Source organism: Lathyrus oleraceus, chromosome 6 (assembly GCF_024323335.1).
Source record: "Lathyrus oleraceus cultivar Zhongwan6 chromosome 6, CAAS_Psat_ZW6_1.0, whole genome shotgun sequence".
Taxonomy (NCBI): domain Eukaryota; kingdom Viridiplantae; phylum Streptophyta; class Magnoliopsida; order Fabales; family Fabaceae; genus Lathyrus; species Lathyrus oleraceus.
Window position 1 is genome coordinate 68,473,353 of NC_066584.1, and position 17,840 is coordinate 68,491,192.

Below are 17,840 nucleotides of genomic sequence, written 5' to 3' on the forward strand. Positions count from 1 at the left end.
CACAAAATTTAAATGTGGTTCGACCCTTTGGATCTATATCTGTTATCAAATGCAATTTTGGTTCCGGTCACTCATATGGAAGAGTCTTAATTTCATTAGACTTGGTACCAAATAGGTACTCCATTAGGGAGAAATTTAAGTAGTGGTATCTATAGAGAAAAGTATTCTAGATTCGGCTTCAGTGGCTTTCATGCGAAAAAGTCACGGTAACTTTAAACTATTATGTGTTATTAGATCAATTAAAGGATTGAAACAATCCCAAATGGCTTTTCTTTTTTATTTAAAAATAAATAAATAATTGATTCCGCCAACGTTGTACAAATTACTACCACTTGATTTCGTTCTCTTCCTTGAACTATTCTATCCCTCGTTCCTAGGGTTTTAGCGCAACTTTCTCACTCAGGTAAATCTCCATATCTGATTACATAGGATCATTAGAAGTTGTTTTGTTTTTGTTATACTTCCTGGTTTTTCTTTGTATTTGTTATACAACTGATTCCAAATTTACTGCGTTGTATCAAGTATTTTCAATTGATTTGTGTAATAATTGATTCAAGTTGTAACAAGGCGTCAAGTTGGTGTGGCTGTTGTAACAATTATAACAAGCTTTCAATTAATTCCAAGTTGTAACAAGGTAACAAGTTGATGTGGCTACTGCAACAACAGGTTGTATCATGCTTTCAATTGATTCTAATATGTAACAAGGTAACAAGTTGGTGTGGCTGCTGTAAGAAGTTGTAATGGTTAAAGTGTAATCTAAATTCAAATAGTTAGTTGCATTTGAGATTAATCTCAGATTTGAATTTGTATATAAACTGAATTTACATTCAGTTAGAAGTATAACTCATCATTTAACAAACTTGAAACTCTAACTGTTTTTCATTCTGAGTAAAAGTTAGTGATTCTGCTCATTCAATTCACAGTGAGTTGAAGATCTGAATCAAAACAAAATTATATTTCTTGATTTAGAGGGATTGTGAAACACGAATATCAGTGAACTTTTGAATGAATCTGCACAAGAACGAAGATGAACGATGGAAACGGTAGCTTGAACACAAAGCTTTCAGTCTCTGATAGACCTAATTGGAATTAATTGATGATTGAGATGCGTGTGCTGTTTGTAGCTTAAGATGTTCTTGATCTCGTCAATGATGGTTACACATGTGTTGTAGCAAATGTAACAGAAGCACAAAGAAACATGCATAAAAGAGAAGAGGAAGAAGGATCAGAAAGCTTTGTTCTATATCCATCAGTGTGTGGATCTTAATGTGTTTGAGAAGATCATTGATTCAACAACATTAAAGACTGCGTGAGACACACTGATATGTTACTATGATGGTGATGCATCAGTGAAGAAGGTGAAACTTTGGTCTCTACGTGAGCAATATGAAAATCTCAACATAAAGAACAATGATAAGGTACCTGATTACATCTCTAGAGTGATTCTTATCACAAATGAGATGAAATCTTGTGGAAAGACTCTCTCTGAACAAGTAATTATTAAAAAGGTACTAATATCACTTACTCTTCAGTTTAATTATATTATTATAGTAATTGAAAACTCTAAGGACCTTAGCACCATGGGAATTGAAGAGTTGTAAAGCAGTCTAGATACACAAGAGTTGCATCTGATTGAGAGAAACTCTGAAGAGTAGGTTCTAAAAGCATCTTCTGGTAAGAAGAATCAGAAGCAGTCTTGGTTAGAGGCCAATAAGAGACATATTGGTGGTTATCAGGAGTCAAAAGTCTCAAATTCTGATGAAAAGAAACATCATAATGGAAAAGAGAAGTTTAACGAAAAGAATGTTTAATGCTACTGGTGCAACAAGTTTGGTCACTTTGTTGTTCACTGTTGTCCAAACAAGAAAAGGAAACCGGAAGAAGCAAACATAGTCAGAGGAGAGTCTAATGATGAACATGTGCTATTGATGGCTTCTAAATATGATGGTGAATATTTGGTAGATTGGTGGTATATTGACATTGGCTTCTCAAATCACTTAAATGGAAACAAACAATGGCGATTAATTTTAACTTTAAAAAGAGGAAAAAGATCAGATGCATTGATGATAAGTATCTGAATACTGAAAGAATAAGAAATCTCAAGGTCAGAGTGAAGAATGGAAAAATTGTTATGATAAAGGATATTTGGTATGTTCCACACATGAAAAGCAGTTTGATGAGTGTAGGTCAGCTAATTGAGAAAGGTTTCTCAGTTACTGTGAAGGATAATCTCTTGAAGTTGTATGATTCAGATTAAAAGCTGATTATGTAGTATGAACAGGGAAGTAACATAATATTCAAAGTGAATGTTAAAACAACTGAAACTAAATGCCTTAGTGCAGAAGGTGTTAAAGGTGACAGTGAGTTATGACACAAGATATTTGGGCATCTTAACTTCAGAAGCTTAGGGCATATGAGTTCTAAGAAGTTGGTATATGGCATTCCTAAGATTGTGAAGCCAGGGAAGTCATGTGAGATATGCATGAAAGGCAAGAAACCTAGATTTCCATTTGCATCAGAAATGGCTCCAAGAGCAAAATATGCTTTTGGAGTAGTGCATTTTGATGTGTGTGGACCATTTGAAGTACCTTAACTTGGAGGAAACAAGTACTTTGTGTCATTTGTGGTTGAGTTCACAATAATGACATGAGTAACACTCATGAAGTTTAAGCATGAGGTGTTTGCAAAGTTTCAGAAGTTCAAGGTGAAAGCTGAAAAACAAAGTGGTCTGAAGTTGAAAATTCTCAGAACTGATGGTGGAGATGAGTAAGACTCTATAGAGTTCAAGAAATATTATGAGGAAAATGGAATTGAGCATGCGGTTATTGCTCCATACACTCCATAACATAATGGTTTTGCTTAAAGAAGAAACAAAATTTTGCTTGATATGACAAGAAACATGCTGAAGGAGAAGAAGTTCCCTCACACCTTGTGGGGAGAAGTTGTTACCACTACATCATATGTGCTTAACAGGTGTCCAACTAAGAAGTTGAAGGAAATATTTTTTTTTAGAAGTGGACTGGAGATAAGCAAAATGTGAGTCATCTGAAGGTGTTTGGTTCTATTTGTTATAAACATGTACCAGATACTAAGAGAAGGAAGTTGGATGACAGAAGCTGAGGCATGTTGCTTTGCATGATACCACAGTACAAGTGCTTATAAGCTTTATTGTCCTATCACTAACAAAGTTGAATTCAATAGAGATGTCATTGTGAAAGAATCAAAAGTGTGGGATTGAAACAAGTTTCAATCCAACTCTGGTGTTGTGTTAACACCTAAGTTAACTTCTGAAGATATTTCAGACTCTGAAGGAAAACCTGTCTCTTAAGGGGATTCTGAGTTTGAAGATGAGTCAGTATCTAAAGGCGACTCTAATGATGAAGAAGAGTCTGAAGGGGAGTTTGACTCTGAAGGTGAATCTGATTCAGATCCAAACTCTAGTGGTAATCATGCCTCTGAAGGTGGTCATGCCTTTGAAAGTGGACCAGACTCTAAAGGTAGTCTGACATCTGATACTGTTCCAGCATCTGAAGAAGATTCTGAACAAGTTCAGATACCACAAAGAATCAGACAAATACCAAGAAGATTTGCAGAGTTTGACATGTTGCAAGATACTGAGATAGACTCTGAACCAGTAAGTATTGAAGAAACACTCAAGAAGAAAGTGTGGTTGAAGGCTATGAAGGAAAAACTTGATGCTACAGAAAGAAACAAGACTTAGGAGTTGACTGAGCTTCCAAAGAACAAGAAAGCCATCAGTGTGAGATGGGTTTACAAGTTGAAACTGGAGCCAAATGGATCAAATGAAAAATACAAAGAAAGGTTAGTATCTAGAGGATTTCTACAGAAATATGAATTATATTACTTTGAGGTGTTTGCACCTCTAGTTATACATGAAACAATCAAACTAGTGATTGCTATACTCTGATGCATTTAGATGCGAAATCTGCATTTCTGAATGGTCCTTTACAAAAGGAAGTTTATGTATCACGACCTCTTAGATTTGTGAAAAAGAATCAAGAAGGGATGGTGTACAAGTTGCATAAAACCCTTATATGGACTGAACACAAGCTCTTAGAGCCTGAAAAATTGAGAATTGATTCATTTTTCAAGCTTCAAGGATTAAAAAAATGTGAGATGGAGTATGGTGTTTATGTTCAACATACGCCTGATAGAAATATGGTTATGGTGTGTCTCTATGTTGATGATATATTGCTAACATGGAGTTGTTCAGATGAGACAACTAAGTTCAAGAATGAGTTGATAAATGAGTTTGAGATGACTGATCTATGAAACATGATATATTTTTTAGGGATGAAGATTTTGTACTATAACAAGAGTATGATTTTGCATCAGATGAAGTATGGACTTAAGCTTCCGAAGAGATTTGAGCTAACAAATTACAAGTCTGCAATCACACTTGCTGAAACAAATCCTAAGCTAGATTCTGTTGTTGAGAGTGGTGATATAGATGCTACATATTTTAAACAGTTGTTGGACTCATTGAGATATATTTGTAATACCAGACTTGAAATTTGCTATGTAGTTGGAAAGGTGGGTAGGTTTATGAACAAACCAAATTGGTCACATTACGTAGTTGTTGTCAGGATACTGAGGTATATTAAGGGGACTCTGAAGTATGGAGTTTTGTTCCCTTCTGATTCTAAATTTGATTTAGAGCTGATATGATATTCAAACTCTGATTGATATGGATATAGAGTTGACAGAAGAAGTACTTATGGATATTTTTTCAAGTGTATGGGATGTCCCATTTCTTGGTGCCCTAAGAAGCAACTAATGGTTGCATTATCAACCTGCGAAGCTGAGCATATTGCAGGTGCTTTGTCTGCTTGCCAAGTTGTTTGGATTCAAAACTTGTTATAGGATCTAAAGATCAAGGTGAGCAATCATGTGAAGTTGATTATTAAAAACAAAAAAGTTATAAGCTTTGCCAAGAATTTAGTGTTGCATGGAAGGACCAATCACATTGACACAAAGTTTCACTTTATGAGAAATCAAGTTGAGAGTGAAATGCTTGAAGTTTTTCATTATAGCACTCAGAAGCAGTTGACAAATGTTCTAACCAACACAATCAAGACCGAATACTTTATCCATTTGAGGGATGAAATTGATGTTGTTGATTTTAATCTTGATTCTGGATTAAGGGATGGTTTTAAAGTGTAATCCAATTTCATGTAGTTAGTTACGTTAGAGTTTCATCTCAAATTTCAATTTGTATATAAACTAAATTTACATCAGTTAAAATTAGAACTTTTCATTGTAACAGACTTTGAACTCTAACTGCTTTTCATTTTGAATAAAAATTTATTACATATTTGTTTTCTCTTTCTTCCGTCTTCTTCCTTTTCATCTTCAACCTTTTGGACCAACATAAACAAGCTTTCAATCGATTCTAATTTGTGACAAGTTTTTTCTTCTCTTGGTGCGACTGCTGTGACCAGTGTAACAAGGTATTTGAGCAGATAGATGCAACTACACCCAAGCTTTTTCATCATATTTGTTAAGCTTCCACATTACCGTAAAGTATATTAGGATTATAGAATAATAGAAAAATTATAAATTAGTTATAACACATGATGAATTTTACATCTCTAGTACTGTTATTTTTGTATCAGTCTTGTACTATCATTTTGTAACATTCTTTTTATGGATATAATGAAATGAGGAAATTTTCTGCAATATTGTGCAAGTATTACAGTTTTATGTAATTTCCTACATTTTCCTGCAATTGTAAAGTATTCTCATCTTTAATTTGTAGTATACAACTTGAAATAATTATTGTGCAAGTATTCATAATATAAGATAATTTCTATGTTGTTAGAACATTAAGTTCTTGCTTTGCACCGTTAAGAAACATTTTTTGATTAGCTAATAGCAATTAGCTAATGACACAAACTAAGAAGCATGCAATTAATTCCAATGAGAAGCATACTCATTAAATTTTCTTCACTGTCCTAAAAAATTCTTTTGCATATCCAACTTCAATAATCATTTTAATATTAATTTCATATAGTGTCATAACAGTTTTCTATATACATACTAAAATATAAAATATAATTCAATCAGTATAATAATATACAATGTTTCGTTAACATTGTCATAATATAGATTGTTTCGTTAACCAAAATACACCTCGACCATAACAGTTTATAATATTGTCATAATATACGAAAAATATAACTTAATGATATATTAACTCTGATGAGTGTAATGATGCAACGTCTATTTCGTTAAATGGTGCTTACATTAAAAAAATATTAATTAACATCATGATAAGTTAAATTTAAGGATAGTTATTTTTTAAAATGAAAGTTATAGTACCATCAAACGCGTTGTAAAATTAAATTGGATATCTTGTATTTGTCGAAACTCATAAGTTGGAGGTGTCGAACATGATACTTCGTCGATCATATGACTTGTTAATTTTTTAACCTAAAATGATTATATAGAATTAAAATTAGTAATAATACAGGTAAAATTAAAATTGACGATTTAAACATCAAATTATATATTCGAGAGGCTTGACTACATGGTTGCCTTTTAGATGGAGCTTTTTTTTTTTGTATTAGATTGCTTCTCAACCCAACTTTTATATCGCTTTTGTGTTTGTCTCTTTAAGCGAGTACGTCTCTTGAATCCCTTTGGTAGCATAACATTAGAACTTGGAAATGTCGGATTATCATGGCTATGATTGTCTTTGTCTTGTAACCGATGTTCAATTATTTTCTTATGCATGAGATCGACAATGTCATCAATGAATGTATCAAACAACCACTTTAGCAAGTGCTATTGACATTGCTTGATCTTGATCGGTGAATACAATTATTGGTTTCTTGTTGTTATGTGCTTGCAATAATGTATAAAAAACCACTTAAATGACTTAATTGTCTCGTCATACAATAAGACTGCACCAAAAATTATTGAACCCCTATAATGGTTGATGTCACAAAACAGAGCAAGTAGTTTGTTCGCACGATTAGTACAATAGTAGTGTCCAAAGACACAATATCATTAAAATACTTGTAATCCAAAATCATATTCGCATCACACGAAAACACATTAGTAATTTGTTCTTCTATATCCATTTGACATGCATGAAAGTCAGACGGATTCTCCAATAGTTGTCGTTGGAAATACTGTGAAAGATATCCAACCTCGCCATACTTCATACTTCTTGATCTTCTTGCATTAATTTAATTTTTAACACCCACTCATGTAAATTTAATATCAACTATATGCCCAACATACGTGCTCATAAGTTGAAATGTTGACTTCTGCCTTAATTCAGAGTCATCGCCCAAATCAATCTCATACACTTGTACTTCAGTTATTTTCTATGACATGCAATAATGTGAATTGTCTTATGAGATTGTAGAGAGTGATTACGTTCCTCTACAAATTCATGGGTGACCAATTTTCTATTAGTACATACAAGTGGAATTCTGACTTTGCAATCAAATATAGTCTCAGATATCTGAGTGCTAATAAAAGTCTATATATTTTCTCTTTCGTAATCCTTCCTTATAACAAACAAATATGCATGATGATATAGTGTCGTCTTTATTCTTGTTTGCATAACATTTTCAAACTCCAAAGCCAACATGTTCACTGTAAGCAATCAAAAATTGAATTGATTGTTCTATATTGTCAAATTCTATACCAATCTATGGATTTCAAACATCATTTAAAGAAGTCATGTTTGATCACATTATCTAAATAAAACAACCTGAAAAATATTTTAAAAATTAATATTAATAAGCATGAGATGTGTATGCTTCAACTAATATTGACAACTAATTTGAAATAAAAAAAATAAAGAGCTCAAATATTAAAGAAGCTCTATCATGTTTCAAATCAAAGACATGTTAAAAACAATCTAGGTTTGATTTTGTAAAAAAACACAATGTTAAAATAAACAAAAACACATTATATGAACCACAAGATTTTAAAAGAAAAAAAATTGAAGGAAGAGGTTTGGTGGAGGAGTGGCAGCGCTCCAGTAGTGGCAAATTGTGATAAAATAGAATATTTTGTTATAATTAGTCATAATTAGTTTCCTATAATTATGTTGTATCATAATTAGATAGTTGACCAGGTCACGGAGGGGGATGTGGTAACCGCAGTGCACCACATTCTGGAGCTCCCAGCGCTCCCTCACCTTGGTCTGCTCTTCCTTGGCAACAATAACAACAATATCCAACCTGGCAACCATGGGGTTGGACTCCACCACCATGGATTATGCCACCGTGTCCATATCTCATCTCTCAGTGGGCATGCCCTGCCGGTCCTCCTAAGAAACCAGGCATTCTAGGACAACATCCTCAGGTGTATGCAACCTCTACCCCATCTCAGATACCGACAGACATTGAGACCACAATGCACACCATGTCACTTCACACTCCTGACAATCAGTGGTACATGGACACAGACGCAACATCTCACACAGACGCATTACAAGGTAATCTCTCGTCTTATTTTCCAGTAAGTAATTCAAATCAGAAAGTCATTGTTGGCAGTGTCCATGGAATTCCAATTCACGCACCAGACACGCACAAATAACATCTCACCAACCACTTCACCTTAACCATGTCCTACATGCCCCGAAAATTATTAAAAATTTAATTTATGTGAGACGACTCACCATTAACAACAATGTTTATGTTTCATTTGATCCTTTTGGTTTTACTGTCTCTGATTTTCAGATGGGGATCACCCTTCTCAGATGTGACAGTCGTGGAGATCTTTATCCAGTTACCACTTCTCCCAGTTTTGTCGGTCTCACATCCAATCTTTGGCATAGTCGTCTTGGTCATCCTGGCGTGTCTGTTTTGAATTCCCTTTGCAAAAATAAGTTCATATGTTATGAACCTTTTAATTCTTCTGTCATTTGTGACTATTGTGTTTTAGGCAAACAGGTTAAATTGCCATTTTTTGATTCTCAAACTACGACTTTGATGCCTTTTGACATTTTACATAGTGATTTCTAGATGTCTCCAATTTTAAGTTCTGCTGGTCATAAATATTATGTCTTATTTTTAGATGATTTTACAAACTTCTCGTGTTCTTTTCCTATTGGCAAAAAATCTCATGTGTTTGAAACGTTCAAGTCACTTACTCAACTCATTCAAACATAATTTTTTGCAAAAAGTCAAAACATTTCACTATGACAATGGCGGTGAATATAATAATGAGCTTTTTCAAAAATATTGCACTAATCATGGTCTAGCTTTTCATTTCTCTTGTCCCCATACATCCTCACAAAAATGGGAAAGAGGAACGCAAAATAAGAACCATTAATAATATGATACACACTATGCTAGCTCATTCTTCTGTTCCCCCCTCATTTTGGCATCATGCTCTCCACATGGCAACTTAGCTGTTAAAAATTATTCCCTGTAAAACACTTCATAATCAGTCACCAACACAACTCATCTATCATCGTGATCCCACCTACACACATCTCAAAGTTTTTGGTTATCTATGTTATCCATTATTCCCGTCATCTACCATTCATAAGTTACAATCCCGCTCTACTCCGTATGTCTTCTTGGGTTATCTGCCGAATCATAAAGGTTACAGGTGTTTTGATTTGTCTAATAAAAAATTAATAATTTCGAGGCATGTTATCTTTGATGAAACTTAATTTCCCTTCACCAAGATGCACTCCACTTCACCTCACTCTTATCAATTCCTAGATGATGACCTTCACCCCTACCTTATACATCAGTGGCAAAATCAAATTTCACCCCCTGTTGCACATAACCAACCAACACCCACAATCCCAATTGACTAACAACTACCCTCAATAAACCAACAACCATCATCTCCTACCTCTTCGATCAACACACCGATTACAATAAACTCTCCATCACCACCATCAATTCAACCGCATCCACCTCCACCCACACGAACCATCACCACTCGAAGCATGAAAGGCATTATCAAACCCCGGACGATATTTAACTTATCAATCTCTCACTCTGACCACACCATCTCTCCCATACCTAAAAACCCCAAACTAGCCTTATCAGACCCGAATTGGAAATCCGTAATGCAATCTGAATTTGATGCTCTTATTCGAAATAAGACGTGGGATTTAGTTCCTCATCCTTGTGATGCTAATCTTATTCGATGTATGTGGATTTTTAGGCATAAGAAAAAAATTGATGGCTCTTTTGAGCGTTATAAGGCTCGTCTTGTAGGTGATGGCAGGTCACAAGTTGCATGTGTGAATTGTGATGAGACTTTTAGCCCCGTGGTGAAACCTGCTACCATTTGAACAGTGCTTACCATTGCTCTATCCAAATCCTGGCCCATTCATCAACTGGATCTCCATAATGCCTTTTTACATGGTGATATTCATGAGACTGTTTACATGCATCAGCCATTGGGTTTCCACGACCTTCGTCATCCAGATTATGTATGTCGGTTGAAGAAGTCATTGTATGGTCTCAAGCAAGCGCCTAGGGCATGATACTTGCGTTTTGCTGACTATGTCGCTACCATTGGCATTCGTCATAGCACATCAGACCACTCTCTCTTCATATATCGACAAGGTTTAGACATGACCTACATTCTGCTGTATGTAGACGACGTCATCCTCATCACCTACACTCAGGTCCTCCGCCAATCAATTATGTCACTCTTAGCATCTGAGTTTGCAATGAAGGATTTGGGCCCTCTGAGTTACTTTCTGGGTATTGCAGTATCTCGTCATCCTGATGGCATATTTCTCAGTCAAAGCATTTATGCTTCAGAGATCATTGAACGTGTTGGCATGGCGTCCTGTAAACCATTATCCACTCCCGTTGACACCAATCAGAAACTCAACACCTCCTCTGACACTTCTTATGAGGATCCCTCCTTGTATCAGAGTCTTGCAGGCCCCTTACAGTATCTCACCTTCACCCGACCTGATATATCATATGCTTTTCAACAAGTTTGTCTTCACATGCATGTCCCTCGCATGGAACACATGCTTGCTCTTAAGCGCATTTTGCTAGGTTCAACGTACCTTGCATTTTAGACTACACTTATCCTCATCTCCCATTACAAAGCTTATCTCCTACACTGACGCTGATTTGGGTGGATGTCCTGACACCAGACGTTCTACATCTGGTTACTGTGTTTTTCTAGGTGACAACCTTATTTCTTGGTCTTCCAAAAGGCAACCAACTCTCTCCTGTTCCAGTTCTAAAGCCAAATATAGGGGGGTTGTCAATGTTGTCTCCGAATCGCGTTGGATTCGTAATCTTCTCCTGGAACTCCATTTTCCTATTCCTCAGGCCACTTTGGTGTATTGTGACAATGTTAGTGCCATCTATCTATCTGGTAATCCTGTGCATCATCAACGTACTAAGCATATTGAGATGGACATTCATTTTGTTCGGGAAAAGGTAGCTCGTGGTCAAGCTCGCGTCCTTCATGTTCCCTCAAGACATCAGATCGCAGACATCTTCACCAAAGGACTTCCTCGCATTCTCTTTGATGATTTTCGGACCAATCTAAGCGTCCGTGAACCTCCCGCTTTGACTGTGGGGGTGTGATAAAATAGAATATTTTGTTATAATTAGTCATAATTAGTTTCCTATAATTATGTTGTATCATAATTAGATAGTTGACCAAATGTTACATATTGGTGTATATATATTCTATTTAGATCAGTGAGAAGGACACGATTTTCATTATCTTACAAATTGCACTGCGGCGATCCGGCCCGACGACAACATATAGTGCAGTGGCAAGGAAACATGACGGTGGTGGATGAGTTACATTGGTGGTGAGTCTAAGCAAAACTGATTTTATTTAATCAAAAATATATATAATTAATCATTTTTTAAGAAATTAAAAGAAAAAATAGTGAATTAATATGAAGTCATTTGATTGATCATGTGGTAGGAATCTGAAGTTGGATCTTTATTAATGTCATTCTCTTTATATTGGTGATACACCTTTTAATATTAATATATTTAAATCTAGTGGAATATAGAATTTTGGATAGATGATAGAGAATTATTGATAGATGATCATTTAGTTCATTTTATTTGGATATTGAGTTTGAAAGATTGAATGCTTAAGTATTATCATTAAAAAAAATAGTGATGTTTATATGTGAGACTCAATCAATAATTAAAATTGAGTTTCTTCATTGATAATTATCTTAGTTTGGAACACATGTCATCATATCAATTTAATATCATAACTCTGTCTTACAACTAATGCTATTGTGAACCATCTTCTTTTTATCAATTAATCCACTAATTGCCCTGTATCTTATTCTATTATATTGTATAATTCTATTAAAAATTGTATTTTACTATATTATTTCTAACTAATTGTATCTTATTGTACCAACTAGGGGTGGACAACGGGCCGGGTTGGGCGGGTTCGGGCCCAAAAGTGTCACCCAATCCAAACCGCAGTTGACTTTATAAGACCCATTACCGCCCAAATTTGAAATCGGATTTGACGGATTGGGTTTAATCGGGTTGCGGGTGCATCTACACGGTTCGTGCGGGTTATGAGATTGACCACATTTTTAGGCCCAATAAGATTTTTTTTGCCTTTTGAAACAGTTTTAATATACTTATAAATTTAAAACTAAGTAAACTTAATATTAATAAATTTGTAATATACCAAATTATATAAAATTTAAATAAACTATTTACTTATTAGGCTCGAATAAGTAAATTTAACATTAGAGAACAAAAAAAAATCATTACTTCTATCAACATATGAATATAATATAAACAGGTTAATATGAAAGCAACTATTCATCTTTTATTGTATATCTATGTATCCAATATTTTACAGAACTTTTATGATATATCTTTTTCAATTCCAAGAATGTTGCTATGCAACCATATCTTCATGAGCCCTGTCATGTACATTTATTAAAAAGAGTATATGTATGAACTAGCTAAAGGTGACCAATTAGAAAGTACCAGCAGAGTATATGTATGAACTAGCTAAAAGAACAAAGTGTAAAACCATATATATAACTGAGCTTTTTAAAGTTCATGAACCATCAACAAGTAATAAACAAAGAACAAAGAACAAAGTGGAAGTTATAATTTTTATAAATAATATATGAACTAGCTAAAAGAACAAAGAAAAAAACTGCAATTAAGAAATCCAGAAACACAGTAGTAGCACCTTCAGGTTTTAGCTTTATTTATCCCTATATAACATTGTAAAAATGCCAGCCATTTCACACTACATGGAATGGACCCTTAAATTAACATGGTATAAAAATCTCTTTGGACACTCCAAAAGGTAAATCAAACATCCTGTTTAGCTACTGTCATGCCAAATATTTTGGAATCCAAATCTTGATTTAACGAAGAGTGATAAAGTAGCTTTTGCACTGAGTTGGATATTTTACTGTAAGTTTTACATCAAACCAACTGTTTAAGTATAAAATCACTTGAACATTAATTACTGTACTTTAAACTCAATTGTAACCAAATCAATTTGGCAAAAATAATTCCAATCAAAATCACATTTATAGAGCAGTTGCCCAAACAAACATTATTCCCATGGGAGTCTTTACCTTTATTTCGTCTACTCCCCTCGTTCCTAGTCTCGTGTCAACATCACATAGCAAGCTACAGATGAGATCCTTAGCTTCAGCTGATATCTTAGGTTCTTCGGGGAATTTCAGGCATGCTCTCCAATTCACAATCTGACACAATACAGGAATATCAGCTTGTTAGAAATAATTAATTTAGAAGTTATAGAAAAGATGGATAATTCAATCAACCGCAATACCTTTATAGACCATTCTTTTACCTAGCTTAAACAATCAAACAACACATTCAAATGAAATGTCAAGCCCATACAAAATTGTGAACTAACCAATCATCCATGCTACTTTGACCTTGATCCATCATACAAACAATATTGAAAGGAGTTTAATACACTTACAGTTACATTTCCCCAACTCTAAAACTTTTTCCATACTGCTACTTTGACCTTGAGCCATTTGTTTAAATCAAAACAACAATATCAAAAATCAAAACAACAAATTAGATCGAAGATCACAACTTCAATTTGGCCCTCTGTTCAACCAACCACTGGAATACAAGCCCTCTTCAATAACTGCAATATCTAAATCAGAACCAAAACCAAGAACTACTATCAGATGAATCAAAACCAAACCCAATTCAAAACCCTAAATAGAAAAATCTAACAAAACAAAACACTAAAACTGAATCAAAACCACCAACCTTGCAAATGAAAGAAGAACAATGGTAGACCGAAGATCTTAACTTCAAATGGTGTTCATGAAGGTCGGTGAGAGAAGGAGATGGTGTGTGTTCTTCTTGTTCGAGTAGTGGTGTCGGTGAAGGAGAGTAACTGTGTGCTATGGTGGTTGGCTAGGGGTTCCTTGTGGTGGAGTTGAGGGTGAGCAACGGTGGTGGTGATTGATGAAAATAGAAGAGAAACAGTGGAGATCGCTCTAATAGGGTTTCATTCATTTGAGAGACAGAGAGAGAGAGAGAGAGAGAGAGAGTGTTTGCGTTAAAGTGAAAAAATGAGGGAACAGGGAAATGAGAGCTAAGTTATGAAAACAACATCTTTTGGAAAATGGGCTTCGGGTGGGTCAGGGTACCCGCGGTCCAGTCATTTCTACCCGGACCGCCCATTTAAAACCAATTGAACCCGCAATTTTCGCCCGTTGGGCCCGTTGGACCGTTTGGGTCCGCCCATTTACATTTTTTCTTTCGGTTATTCCTGGGTTGGGTTGGGCCATCGGTTCCTGTCCACCCCTAGTACCAACATAGTTACCATTGATATTCTCCTATGGACAATGTGTGTGCATCACGTAAACAATGTAAGAAGGCTCATAGCTGAAATTACACCATCTATGTGTAGCAAACAATCATTGACCAAATTATTCAAAAAGGGATAACTCTAACAGCTAGATTTGAAGGTTCCCAATCTTCATACAAATACCATGGTTTTAGGGAACCAAACAAATGTTTTAATCTAAAATATTCACGGACAAACCTCATGGCAAAATTCTCCACTACTAACTAGTATGAAAATAATCAAAATATACCATTCAAAAGAGATCGTGACCGTCCAATGAGTGATATCACTACTACAATAAATCCACGACCATTTCTTGAAGTCGGTTCTTCTTCAAATCTCCATGTGTAAGTTGTTCTATCTATTTTCATCCGTGGTTAAACATGTTTTATAGATGTCATATACATTAAGATGTTGCAATATGTTTTACTCTTGATATTTGTTTGGTCGAAATCTTGTAGTCCTAACCACAATGAAGAAGTGGAAAAACCACATTGTGGACGTCCACTTAGAGCTTGTGGATAACCTAATTTGCACTAAAAGTTACACTAAAACCTGAAGTACACAAGAGAGGGACACATAAATTGAATGATTATATGAAGGATAACTTTTCATACACACCTTCGTAAATTTGAGTGACTATATGAACTTGAACTTAGAGATATTTCAAAAATATTTATCGTATCTAGATTTGAGACTAAATTTGACGTTCTCAACTTTTGTTTTTATTTTAGGATGTATGCCTTTTACATCCACAAGAGTCGACGAAACAACTCTTATCACACAATTTACTAACACACATGTAATTAACATACAACTCAGTGCATCGCCATTTATGACTGCCCCGCGCCCTATTTTTACACCTACTAAGAATTTTGATTTTAATAGTGAAGATGAAAATGATTTAGACTACACTTATGTTGCAGGTTAGTCTTTAGTCTTTGCCTAATAAAATTTAGCAAAATTGTTGGTTACTTTAAAATTTGAATTTTTTATAAACCTCAAAGCATACAATTCCTATGTAGATCATTAATCATAAGATGATACATGATGCGAAGATGACGATGATGGAATACCAATTCATATGACTCAATCATCAAATGTTACTGTTACTGCTGCAACTATTATTGAAGTAATGCATTTCCACCACCAAAGACCTTACTAACTTATTCGATTGCATTTTTTCTAGAGTATTACAATATTGACGATCCATTCATTGAATGTCGATGTTGTAAGGCATTAATATGGTATAAATAGAGGATGGACAAGCATAGACATTTGACAAATCATAAGTATTCGGTATGGTGTTGAAACAGAAAATTGGAATTGTCATTCTTAAAAGCTCCCCCTGATTTTTTATCAACTCTACTTTTTTATCATGAATCCCTATCTAGCAGAAAATTTCAACAACAAATCAGAGTTTATAACATGATCTTTGCCTTCATGTCTTCTGATGCAAATTCGGATGACAAATACCATAATGGTTGTGAACCATCAACAATACGAATTCAAGGTCAATCTTGTCATTGAATTGGTAGTTTATTGCCACCCGAAGGTCAACCATCAGAATTTGCACGACTATACATCTATGACACAAGGAATGAAGTTCAGAATCATATGAATGCCATAAGGTAACTCAATATGTGACTCATTACGTGTTAAGGCCTGATTTTCCCATTTATCTTATATCTTTGTTTTCTAACTTAATGCATATTTTATTCATATTTATTAGGAACACAAAAAATATTGATCCAGTCATTGTGAAAAAGTTGTCTGAAATGTTGTATTAACATAACACACATGAAAAAAGTTTTCAAATGGAAAATAAATGAATGAATGATGATAATGTACATAATTTGGAATTAAGATTTATCTCTAATATAATCATTGATGGGATGATATACAACCAACCAAATATTTATGAGGCTGCGACATTAATTGTTGGTGATGTTGACACGACTGAGAAAAAAGACATTATAATGCAAACAAAGGTGAACAACTTCAAAGAATAGATGAGTTTCATATAAGTTACCTAGCCTACCAATATACTCAGATATTTTTGTATGGCGAAGTTGGTTATAAACCTTATGTTGCCCATATGGACTTGGAATTAAGATTTATCTCTAATATAATCATTGATGGGATGATATACAACCAACCAAATATTTATGAGGCTGCGACATTAATTGTTGGTGATGTTGACACGACTGAGAAAAAAGACATTATAATGCAAACAAAGGTGAACAACTTCAAAGAATAGATGAGTTTCATATAAGTTACCTAGCCTACCAATATACTCAGATATTTTTGTATGGCGAAGTTGGTTATAAACCTTATGTTGCCCATATGGACTTGGAATAATTTGATGACCATAAACGTAACCAACTTACTATTTGAAAATGGCTTTCATTTTGGATTCAAAACAGGTCAGAAGAGGCAAACATATTATTATCATCTAGGAGATTATTTCAATAATTCTTAGTGTATGGTAACACACAGTTAGAGTCAGAAAGATTGACACACCATCATAACAGCCAGGCTAATCTAAAAATATTGAAATACTAAAATCTCAACAAAGAGGGTGATCAAAGTAAACAACTAGGTTCAAGCATCGGGAAAATAGTGGTTATACCCTCATCATATGTTGGACGTAGAAAATTTATGGATCAATTGTATTATGATGGCATGACAACTTGTAGTAAGATTGGTTTTCCATATTTGTTCATCACACCTACGTGCAATCCAAATTGGCCTAAAATATAAAGAGCGCTTGCCCCTTTTCACTTGAAACCACAAGATATACCGGATATCATTTATAGAATCTTTAAAATGAAGTTTGATTAACTTCCATCAGATTTAACTAAGGAGGGTATTTTAGGGAAAGTTCTTGCATGTAACCTGTGAGTCTTAACCAAATTATGTTTTCATAGTGTTTTGACTATATTTATTATACATAATATCATAATGCTAATTTCAACCTTATTTTATCTTTTATAGATATGCAC

The 17,840-nt window shown here is 34.5% G+C and overlaps 1 protein-coding gene and 1 long non-coding RNA gene across 5 annotated transcripts; one reads left to right on the top strand and one right to left on the bottom strand.

Moving 5' to 3' along the window:
- The first annotated feature begins 10,585 nt into the window (after positions 1-10,585).
- On the top strand, positions 10,586-11,788 carry LOC127094056 (uncharacterized mitochondrial protein AtMg00810-like). The gene is made up of 3 exons (XM_051032927.1): positions 10,586-11,024; positions 11,158-11,561; positions 11,681-11,788. Exons 1-3 carry the CDS (start codon positions 10,586-10,588, stop codon positions 11,786-11,788), a joined length of 951 nt encoding a protein of 316 aa, XP_050888884.1.
- Positions 11,789-12,781: 993 nt separating this feature from the next.
- On the bottom strand, positions 12,782-14,801 carry LOC127097395 (uncharacterized). 4 transcript variants are annotated; one of them, XR_007793024.1, is made up of 3 exons: positions 14,250-14,801; positions 13,574-14,130; positions 12,782-12,898 (listed from the first exon to the last, which is right to left on the bottom strand). It is a non-coding gene; the product is annotated as an uncharacterized LOC127097395 (long non-coding RNA). The 4 variants fall into 4 exon arrangements; XR_007793026.1 differs by lacking the exon at positions 12,782-12,898 and adding an exon at positions 13,357-13,404; XR_007793025.1 differs by lacking the exon at positions 12,782-12,898 and having other exon boundaries at positions 13,357-13,705; positions 13,792-14,130; positions 14,250-14,565.
- Between the last annotated feature and the right edge of the window lie 3,039 nt (positions 14,802-17,840).